The sequence below is a fragment of the Ipomoea nil genome, unplaced genomic scaffold (assembly GCF_001879475.1).
Source record: "Ipomoea nil cultivar Tokyo-kokei standard unplaced genomic scaffold, Asagao_1.1 scaffold3170, whole genome shotgun sequence".
NCBI lineage: Eukaryota > Viridiplantae > Streptophyta > Magnoliopsida > Solanales > Convolvulaceae > Ipomoea > Ipomoea nil.
The window spans coordinates 3367785-3380004 of record NW_017619598.1 but is presented as its reverse complement, the minus strand read 5'-3'; the positions used below and the strand labels follow the sequence as shown (position 1 = coordinate 3380004).

At 35.5% G+C, this 12220-nt stretch overlaps 1 protein-coding gene across 1 annotated transcript; it reads left to right on the top strand.

The window, feature by feature from the left end:
- Positions 1-230: 230 nt before the first annotated feature.
- LOC109167957 (LEAF RUST 10 DISEASE-RESISTANCE LOCUS RECEPTOR-LIKE PROTEIN KINASE-like 2.4) lies at positions 231-11829 on the top strand. Its single transcript, XM_019317038.1, has 3 exons — positions 231-1039; positions 1138-1182; positions 10664-11829. The coding sequence occupies exons 1-3, from the start codon at positions 304-306 to the stop codon at positions 11758-11760; spliced, it is 1878 nt and encodes a 625-aa protein (XP_019172583.1). The 5' UTR covers positions 231-303; the 3' UTR covers positions 11761-11829.
- Positions 11830-12220: the final 391 nt, after the last annotated feature.

Here is a 12220-nt window from a genome sequence, read left to right as displayed (position 1 = left end):
CTAATCACTCTTACATTATCCCCAATTCTCCCCAACAAATGTGGATGCTCTTAGGTTACTAGTGGAAGACGCAGTCAATAATACGTGTATTTTCCCCGTCAGAAAAGGCATTAGCAAGAAATGTAGTTTGCGTGAAGAAAGGGGTCAAAGTCTTTCTATTTACTGGTCCACATGGAAGGTGAGTATGATTGCCTTCTATGTACTCTTATCCTCAGAGTAGTTTATAGAATTATAGCGAAAGAATTCAGGCCACTGATAACACAAAACTATAAGATTTTCAAGTTTTTCCTACTCCATTTTGCTATGTCAGAGTTTAGTATGCCTTCACATCTATTTCTTGCTTGTTTCCTTTTGTTTGAAATAGTTATCATTCTTCAGTTAGCTCAAGGGGAAAGCAGTTCCCAGTCTAGCTGCCCCAAACAATTCACCTGCGGAAACATAACAAAAGTGAGTTTTCCTTTCTCCAATGTTTCGAGACCTGAATGTGGGTTGTACACCTTAGATTGTAATGCTACTCCATATCCAACAATTACCTTGGGACAACACAAATATGGAGTTGTATTTATTAAGGGTGATCTTATGCTTCTCTTTGACCCACTTCTTGAGAAATACTTGCGGGAACGAAGTTGCAACGTTTTCCACACAGGAATCTCATTTCCCAGCTCTGCTTCCATTTCCTTCGATTTCGTGCCCAAAACGATGTTTTACAAATGCAATAGTAGTTCAAATGTGAGCTTACAGAAGAAGATTGGGCATTATTTCCATGGATACAGAAGCTATAACAGTTGCCAAAACTTCAGCTTGTACTATACCCAGATGGACAATGATACTCTACCAACTGCCACCAGTCTTCCTGCAGAGTGTTCAGTTATTTACTTGCCGTTTAACTTTAACAGATCATCCAGCGCCATCAACTTATTTGAGAATTTAAATTCTTTGATTCTCATACAATGGAAGGTGTCTGAAGTTTGTACAAAGTGTCATTATAATGAGGGGCAATGCTTAACTGACACCCATAACAATTTTCAATGTTTAGCAGGTACAGAAATTAAAGTAGCGTTTACATGAAATTCTTGTTTAGATTGTGAAAGTTATATATATCCAAGTATTGAACTTTAACTGCTTTGTCTACTTCAGATGCAGGGAAAAAAAAGCGGCCCATGCTCATTCTGATCATTACAGGTACTTATTTTAGACTCTGTTAGCTAACATAGCTGTAAGTTTGAGTGTTTGACTGGTTTAATTGATCAATAGGCTACTTTTTTAAGCGTTGGTAAAATGAATTATTAGATTAACTTATTCGGACAATAAGTTAAAATATGAGAAGCTAAGAAGACTGAAGTTTTTTGGTTAACGATTCTGATTATGAAATGACCATTTTACCATTACCATTTGCTAACATTTATATCTCTGTTGTTATTGTTTATCTGACTTGCCTTTTTTCTTTCTGTTTCCGTAACAAGCATAATAATGTTTTTCTTTCTTTTTTCTTTTTTTTTTTTTTTATTTCACTCATAATAATAATAATAATAATAATAATAATAATAATAATAATAAGTAATTTAAGAGTTAATAAATTAGCACAATATTTTTTTTTGGAAACAAATTAGCACAATATGTTTACGCCTTATAGATCATTTACTTTCCATCAGCTAAAAGTAAACATCTAATTTACTAAACATTTTTCATAATAAGCTAATACTCTTAGCTGATCAAATCAGCTATCAGCTATAAACTATCTCTCATTTGCCAAATACCTCCTTAATCTATTTTTTATATATATAGATTTTATTTGTTAATACCAAAAAAAAAAAAAAAAAAAAAAAAAAAAAAAAAAAAAAAAACAGATAATGTGAAAAATTAATTAGTAAATAGTTTGATATAACTCTTGTATCATTGTAGCGTGAAGGTATTGATTTTTAAACAATATAATATTTTATACTTATTTCATGGAAATATTTTGATAATCAATAATTTAATAAATTCTAACCTAGGGGTGCATTGGGATTGATGGTTGGATTTCAACTATTTATATTTGAGAAATAAAAGTCTACAAAAGTCTTAAAATTTAAAAATGTACAAAAATTCATAACTTTTTAAATACTGCATGAATTTTAAAGACTCTTTAAAAATCTTTATTGAATACCACCTGACTTTTAAAGACTTCCTAAAAATTTGAATGGAATACCTCTAAACTTTTAAAGTTTAAAAAAATCTTTAAAATTTTATGAAAATCATGATTGAATACACCCCCTTTAGTCTTGTTATCATATATATATTAATGTATGTTCCACCATAACATAAAACTTACCTTATGAATGAGAATATAAAGTTGCTATATTATATACTATTTATTTTCAAGTTTTAACTAAGTTATTTGTGCTTGCTAGTTGTATAAAATTATATAGCAAAACCTACGAATTAAGGTTGAAAATTTTGACTTGCGAAGAAGCAAGCCTCGCAAACTCAACTCACTCCAAATTGTTGGCACACATGGGCCTATAGAGTTAGGGTTCAACCTTTTTGGAAGAATATTTAAAAAAGAAATTAATTTTCTAAAACTTGTTTAATAATGAAAAGGTCTATTATTTATTCTTAGAGGAAATTTTTAAAATGATCCTTCGACTATGGCCCTTTCTTAAATTTGTCCTATGACTTTTAATTGAACTCAAACTGGTCATTCAACTATTAGATTTTTTGTCAAATCGGTCCTCCGTTAGTTGGGCGTGAACTTGGCGTCAAATTAGAGAGCAAAACATGAAATTTACATTGTATAATAATGTTTAGACAACTAGCGCCTTTTATTTTTTCTCCAAAATTAGCGAACGAATTGTTGAAGCCAGAAGAACCCTAACCAAATTGAAGCTAGTTTGGGAGAAAAATTCGTTCGCTAATTTGGAATAATTCAACAATTCGTTCGCTAATCTGAGAGAAAAATCAAAGGCGCTAGTAGTCTAATAAGCATTATACAATGTAAATTTCTTATTTTGCTCTCTAATTTGACGGCCAAGTTCACACCTAACTAATGGAGGATCGATTTGACTTAAAATCTAATAGTTGAAGGACCAGTTTGGGTTCAATTAAAAGTCATAGGATCAATTTGAGAAAGGGTAATATTTGGAGGACCATTTTTGAAATTTCCTCTTTATTCTTACATTCACACATTTTAGAACATTCATACTTATTAAATAATTAGTTTTACACGCGCATTGCGCGAATGAGTTAATGCCAATGTTTATAATTAAATAAATATTTGAAAGTATATCAATGCAATATTATATATTAGAAGTTCATACATAAGTAATTTAATGTCGAATTTGTTTATTTAAATATGTAACTCATAGTATATGAATACAATGTAATATATGAGATTCATTACAATTGTTACTATACTTTTTTTTAAATAGTAATCAAGTATTTTTGTTGCAAATGATTCTAATATATTTAATGAATGCACATATATACAAGATCAATGAATGAATCCACGCTATCAATCTTTTAGGTGTTTTGCTCAGTGTTCATTTAGTTCAAACATTATTGTTGAATAAATTATTATGGATAAATAAATTCCTAATTTAAGGAATTTAGATCAAGTAATAAAAATTTTAAAATTTAAAATTTTTAATTATAATGTAACCCAAAGATAGACGATTGGTAAATATGATGTGACCCAAAGATCAAAATGCTAAAGAAAATGTTTGGTTATTCAACAGTTTGAAGCAACAATTTGTTCCAAACTACTGAAAATACAAATATTGCAATTTACAATATTTTCACTTAGCATTTTTGAGAATGATTCCTCCAAAACACCTCTATATTAAAAAAAAAAAAAAAAATTACTGTACCGCCATTTCGACTCCTTGGATAAAAAGAACTAGTTTCGCTGGCTCACTGCTTGCCCATCAAAGGATGGACAAGCTTAATTTTTAAATAAGAGACTTAAAGGCTCCTTTTATAGGAGTCTCAAGGCTCCCATGTCACTTTTTCCACTGATGTGGGAAAAGTGACAAAACTAATGGGAGCTTTTTATTTTATTTTTATTTTTAAAATTTTATTTCTTTTATTAAATTATTATTTTTATTTTTATTTTTATTTTTTAAAACTATTATTATTATTATTATTATTATTATTATTATTATTATTATTATTATTATTATTATGAAATATATCTATACACTTAGGTCATTTTACATGTTAATCTAAATAGCTAATATTTTCAACTATCTTTTTACCAACCGTTGATATAATTCGCTAGTTAAATTCGCTAACGTTAACCGCTAACTGCTAATTGTCAAACAAGGACATTGTGTGGTAGATTCTCACTTCAATTTGTTGTGTGTTTTGAATACTTTCTTTGTCAACAAATCGCTCAAGTAGTTCATATGATTTGCTTTATTAATTATATATTTTTTAATTTTTTAATGGTATTAATAAAATACTTGGTAAATAAATATATAACATTATTTTGTATTATAATTTTGATATTTAATTAAAAAAAAAAAAAGTGCACAAAAAAGATAATAGATAATGTAGTGAATATAATCAATTGATGAATTTGAATGTAAAGAATTTTTACATTGGAGAAAAATAAAGACAATATAACTAATGAAATTATTTCTTTTAATTAATTTATTGATAATGAATAATTTTTTTTGAATAAAGACATTGTAGGAACAATGTAGCGAATGAATATAATTAATTGATGAATTTGAATGTAAAGAATTTTTATATTGGAGAAAAAAAGACAATATAACTAATGAAATTATTTTTTTATTTAATTTATTGATAATGAATAATTTTTTTGAATAAAGGCATTGTAGACATATAATTCAAAATTAAAGAAATGCATATGTATTATTTTTTTTTTTATTGTAGCTACTAAATTATTATTTAATTTAATATGAGTGAAATAGAGTACTAATTATGCCAACTTTGATTGGGATGTGGTTCCAAACCTAAGACCTTTCTTATTGAAATAAATGAGTAAGTTATTGGTGAACTAACAAAAATTAGCGGAAAAGATAATTTTTGACGGGAAAGTTAACGGATAATCATATAATTAAGAATAAATTAGGAAATCTAAAGGAAAAATTAAAATCTGATCAATCTGAGCCATTCATTTGATTAAAAAATTTGAACTTCATTTTTTTTGAAGAAACCAATGTGGTTATATTTATTGATAACTCGAAACTGAGTCAGGTGGGATAGCATCCCAGTACATAGCCGAATCGTGATTAAAAGCCTCAGAAGCTAATATATGTGCTAAATAATTTTACAATCTAGGAATAAAATTAACTGAGCAATAAGTAAACATAGATATAGAAGTCCTACAGTCATCAAGGCATAACCAAGGTAGGATCGAGCTTGAATATCCGATGCGGTTAAATATGCCTGAAGTGTCTGGCAGTCTGTGAAAAGTTCAACTGACGATTCCCCACGTGCTCTGAGCCATGACAAAACTTCCTTGCACGCAAGAGTCTCAGCCATAAGCGGTGAGAAACAGTTGTGTAAGGGTGCACTGTAAGCTGATATGTATCCGCTGTGGGCGTCGAGCAATACCGCTCCAACTGTGGCTGTCTTCAAGTGTGACCAGTAACCGGCATCGATTAAACAATGTGCTAGCGGAATTGTTTCCGTTCCAGTAGCAGTGGTATCGTGCAGTTGCATGGGAGGCGATGGATGGACTGTTCCGGCAATAGGGGGAGCGGGTGGCTGCATGAGAGGCGGTGGTTGCAGGTTATCAGTGCTGAGGTCGGCTGATCGTCGAGGGCCAACCGAATGTATCTGCTGCCACGCCTGCATGGATGCTACGACCATCGCAAGGATCTTCTTCAGCATTGGTAGGCATGCATTCCAAACTGCTTCGTTCCGGGCTCTCCAAATATTGTATAATATTGTAGCTGCAAACAATATTCCATTAGCATCTAAAACATTTAGGATCGTTCTAAACCATTTCTGGAAAATATTCGTCACAAAATGGGGGAGTGGAAGGTTAGATTGATCCCATATGGACTTAGCATAATCACACGACACTAAAGCATGCATAGTGTTCTCATCCATAATTCCACACATGGCACATATCGGGCTCACATGCACCCTCTTTATAAGCAAATTGGTGGTGGTAGCGAGGATATTACTTATAGCTCTACATAAAAAAGTCTTCTACTTAGGGAGATTCTCAGCTTCCATAGGGTTTGCCAGTTATCGAAACCAGTATTATTCTTATAAGTGCCCACAATAAGTCTGTAGCCATTCTTGACAGAGTAACAACCATTTGGTCTTCATACCAATACCATATATCCTCATACCCTGGTGAGATCGGGATCTTTAAAATTTTTGGTATGTCATTTGGGTGGAAAATATCTGCTAAAATGTGAGGATCTCATGTACCAGTAGTCTGATCAATTAAACCCATGACTTTTGCACCGGCTAGCTGCGGTGGCATCTCCGTTTGGATCATTGGGTCTAGATCATCTTGGAGCCAGGGATGTTCCCATATCAAGGTATAATTTCCATCCCCAATTCGTCGTCTCACTCCACTAGTTATCAACCCTTTGGCAGCCATAATACTACGCCAGCAATAACCAGGATTATTTCTAATACCTGCCTCAGAGAAGGAATTTGAGGATAGTACCTTGCCTTGTATACTCGAGAGACCAGCGAGTCAGTATTAGTAAGTAGTCGCCATGCCTGTTTACCCAACATTGCCAAATTAAATACTTTCAGATCCTTGAATCCCATGCTTCCATATTTCTTAGGGATACATAGTTTATCCCATGCTTTCCAGTGAATACCACAGTCGGTCCTTGAGCCCCACCAATAGCGATTCATTGTCCGTTTAATAGCTGCACACACAGATACAGGAAACAAAAAAACACTCATAGAAAAGGTAGGCATAGCTTGTGCCACACTTTTCAACAAGACTTCCTTACCCGCCTATGATAGAAGTTTCTCGCCCCACGAACCAATTCTCTGTCTGATTTTGTCCTCAATATAGGTAAAGGCCGCCTTTTTATTCCTCCACACAAAGGGTGGTAATCCCAGATATTTCCCAAAGTTAAGGGCCAAGTCAACCCCCAAAATATTCGCCACCACTTCCTCCCCACAAAGGGTGGTAATCCCAGATATTTTCCAAAGTTAGGGGCCTAGTCAACCCCCAAAATATTCGCCACCACATCCCTGTTTTCCTCACTTGTATTTTTTCTATAATAGATATTAGACTTGTGGTAATTTACCATTTGTCCAGATAAATTCTCATAAACGGCTAAACAATTCTTTACCTCAACAGCTTCCTGTGGATTTTCTTTGAAAAATAACAGGCTATCATCAGCAAAAAATAAATGAGATATTGGGGGTGAGCCACGTGCAACCCTGCAGCCATGAATTAAACCATTATTCTGTGCCTGTTGTAACAATAAAGACAGCCCCTCTGCACAGATAATAAAAAGATATGGTGATAACGGATCACCCTGCCTGAGACCCCGGGTAGGTATGATCGGTTCACTGCTAGAGCCATTTATCATAAACTTATAAGACACAGTAGTCACACACAACATAATGAGCTCCACCCACCTCTCATCAAAACCCAATGCCTTTAACATTCCTTGTAAGAATGATCATTCCATGCGACCATAAGCCTTTGCCATATCCAATTTGAGAGCCCCACAACCAACCACCCCACACTGCTTACTATTCAGATAATGTCCTACCTCTGCTGCTATCAAGATTATCAGTGATGAGTCTATTTGGTAGAAACGCACTATGTGAATCAGATATAACATTTCCCATCAGGGGTTTCATCCTCTGTGTAATCATTTTAGCCATTATCCTATAGACCACATTACTCAGGGCTATGGGTCTCAAGTCTGTTACCCGCTTAGGCGTACACTTCTTTGGAATTAACACAACATTTGTTTCATTCAATGTAGTAGGGAAATTTCATGTATTTAGACAATCAATGATAAACTCCGAGAGATCCCCACCTACCACATCCCAAAAATGTTGATAAAAACCCGGATCCATTCCATCAGGGCCTGGTGCTTTATCTGGGAACATTACGAATAGAGCTTTTCTAACCTCATCCACCCCAAAATGTTGAAGGAGTGATTCATTTTGTGATGGTGTAACTTTGGGCATGACCTTTTCAAATAAATTATCACCACTGGTAAGATTATTTTAACAAAAGATATTGGCAAAATAATCCATGACAACCTTTTTCATATCATTACCTTCCACCCAGTCCCCATCATCATTCATAATTCTGGATAAAGAATTTTTTCTTTTACGGTTAGAAACATACCTGTGGTAGTACTTTGTACTAGCATTAGCACCCTTTTACCAGTGTTGCTTAGCTCTCTGCCTCCAGTAAGCATCTTCCTGGGCCTCAACTCGGCTCAGAGCCTAGGCGTTGGAACTCAGTCAATGATACTGGATCCGTGCGCCCCTTCAGGTATAATTGTTCTCTGCGTAGTTGCTCAATTCGTTCACCAAACTTAAGATACCGGTCTCCACCCCAGCGAGATAAACCGTTGCCACAATGCATAATACACTTCTGTAGTCCACCGTTTCTTCCTTCGCACCATGATTCCTCTACCACAGCCCTGCACCCCTCATCATATATCCATGCCATTTCAAAACGGAACTTCCTTTGTGGTCTCCCCCCCTCCCATAGGATCGTGTATTCCCAGAAAGAGGGCGGAATGATCAGATTTTCTCATTAAGATATTAGTCACTCTTGCCCTGGTGAAAATATCACACCAGGCATTTGTAGCTAACACCTTATCCAACTTCTCCTTGATCCATCGAGACGTGTCTTTCCCCTTTTCCCAGGTAAACCGATATCCATTCATCGGTAACTGAGACAAGCCACAATGCTCAATAGTCTCCCCAAAGCCACGTAGGAGCCTTTTCGGGTGTGGATTTCCACCCTTTTTCTCATAGTGAAATAATAGATCATTAAAATCACCAATCATGATCCACGGTAGATCGGATCGGGGTGCTAGTGATTTAATGAAATCCCATGCTTCGGTGTGTCTGTGTCGTTTTGGGAAACCATAATAACAAGTCATCCTCCACTTAGGGAAGCCTGTTATACTAATTTCCACATCAATATGATTCCTTGAATAGCTCATAAGTCTTGCCGTGTTATTCTTCCTCCATAATAAAGCTAAACCACCACTCAAACCAATAGATTCAACATAGAATAAACCATCAAACCCTAGTGTAACACGATTACGTTCTTCATGACTTCGTTCTACCTTGGTTTCCATGAGATACACAAAATCAGGCTTCTTTCGGGACACCGTGTCCACTATTTCACGAACTGTACGTGGGTTGCCCAAGGCACGACAGTTCCAACTTAGGGTACTCATTCGGTCGAGTGGGTCTGGGAACCAAGACCCGCCACATGCAAGTTTTTTGACACATCACTGACTGTTGCCACACCATCGGCCGCCACATCTCCATTACTAGGATCCTCCACAGCAGCACGGCGTCGTTTCGAAGAGGCTGTTACACCCTCTTCCGATTCCTCACATGACTACGCCATAACAATATCCACCGCGTCATCAACCCCACGGCCAGCATGTACCGCGGAATCTCCCCCTCCAGAATGCGCCGCCATCAGCGTTGTCGGGCTCCCAATCGGCGGTAACAACCATGATGCCCCAACCGGCCTTGGGCCCTTGGATTGTCCTGCACTCATCCAAGCCCAGTACGGGTAAAACTCAGGTTTGATACCGGAGAGCCGTGCTGTCTTACAAAATTTGTCCAGATGACCCAGCATACCACAACAATAACATAAATTATGGAGCCGTTCATACTTCTAATTAACCAAGCACCATGACTTATCCCGGCGTATCAGTTTCATTCTTCGTTTGAGTGGCTTGTCTACCGGTACCGCAACATGTACACGATAGAATTTTTTCCATGGCCCTCCCACTTTGCGATCATCACACCGGATAAATTTTCGAACAAAATTTCCAACCTGTTCCAGAATTAGGTTAGACGTATAACCCATAGGCAAATCATATACCTGGATCCACATATCAACTGTATCTAGTTTGACTTCTCCTGGGAGGAAACCATCACAAACTTGCCAACATACTAGCGTATGATTGTCAAAAGACCACGGCCCCTCCTCCAAAACCCGTACCATATCAGTTTCATGGTAGAACGCGAAGAGAAACAAATTAGAGTGCATCTCTGTTACTCGCATCCCCATCACAGGCTGCCACACAGATGCCAAAACTTGCCGCATATACTCAACCTTAATCATCTTTGCCGTAAAAAAACGCCCACAACAGAGTAGACCGGCAAATCCACGCCCTCCGGCAGCAGGAAAGTTCTGTCAGCCTCAACACCTACTTCCTCGTCCTCGAGAGTTATGTCCGCCCAACGATCGGACAACCCCTCCACACCATCATCATGTTATTATTGCTGTCGTTGTTGCCATGGAGATCGGCATCGTTCACTGCTCTATTTGAATGTCATTTTTTCTACGCATTATATTATAGACCTAACTCTCTTTGACTCTTATTAGTATAGTAGATATTATGCATTATTATTTATTGATAGAAAGATTGGTACAACTGAAATTATTACGAAGTTATTTGTTAAGTAAATGGAGTAATTAAATAATTCAAAATTTTGTCAATAATTGCAGTTGCTTCCGTTGTTGGGGTTACAATGTTAATGACTACACTTATGTGTCTTTGGAGGAATTTCTTATACCAAATATTCATGAATTTTCTGAAAACTGAAAATGAACGAAATATTGAAGTCTTTCTTAGAAACAATGGATCATTCTCTCCAAAACGGTATACCTATTTAGAAGTCAAAAGAATTACTAATTCATTTCGAGATAAGCTGGGTCAAGGAGGCTATGGTTTTGTCTACAAGGGAAAGCTGGCTAATGGAGCTTTTGTTGCAGTCAAGTTACTAAAGGAATTAAAAGGTAGTGGGGAAGAGTTTATAAATGAAGTAGCAAGCATTAGCAGAACTTCTCATGTTAATATTGTAACATTATTAGGATTCTGTGTTGAGGGTGACAAAAGAGCTTTGCTTTATGAATTCATGCCTTATGGATCACTCGAAAGTTTTATTTATGATGGAAAATTGACGGGAGATCGTCAATTAGAGTGGTTAACATTGTATAAAATCACAATTGGCATTGCTAGGGGACTAGAATACCTACATCGCGGATGTAGGACGAAAATTTTACACTTTGATATAAAGCCACATAATATTCTTCTAGATGAAGACTTTTGTCCAAAAATCTCAGACTTTGGTCTTGCAAAACTACACACAGCAAAGGAGAGTTTTGTGTCAATAACTGGTGTACGGGGAACAATTGGATATGTTGCACCAGAAGTTGCGTGCAGAAACTTTGGAGCGGTTTCTCATAAGGCTGATGTGTATAGTTATGGGATGATGGTACTGGAGATTGTTAGTGGTAGAAAGAATGTTGAGCATGATGTGGATCGCAATAGTGAAATCTATTTTCCGCATTGGATTTATCGCCAGATCGAACTTGATAAAGAGTTAGGATTGAAAGGAATTATGAATGAATTAGATAAGGAATATGCAAGAAAGATGGTTATGGTTGGTTTGTGGTGCATTCATTTTGATCCTTCAATCAGGCCATCAATAAGTATGGTGTTAGAAATGTTGGAAAACAGTGCAGACCTTTTGCCAATTCCTCCAAAACCTTACTTGTATTCTTCCACACCAACGGAAGCAAATTCATCTACTATACATTAACCTTGGCATTTTCTTAATTTCAAAAAGTGTATTTACTGTCCAATAAAAAGTACAAATTATATTTATGTATAAATTGTTTTTTTTATGGTTTAAGATTTTATTTAGTTTAATTTGTACTCTTCACTATACTTAGGCTCAAATTGTTTGATCCATATTTTGTATATTATTATACGGAGTCGGTTATAAACAAAAATTAATGATGTATTGATGTTGTTTGTAACATATATACTTGCTCAAGGAAAACAGAGATTCTTATATGTGAAAGAAATAATAATAGTTAATTACACCAAACAAGAAGTAACTAGTCTGGCTCAACTCTAATTTAAACGTAGTTCTCAATTAAGTAATTCTACAAAATGTGCACTGATGATCAAATGATAGTGATAGAGGTATTTTAAAATTTGGATATAATTACTTTGGATAATAAACGATATGGAAATTATCATGACTAAATATTTTG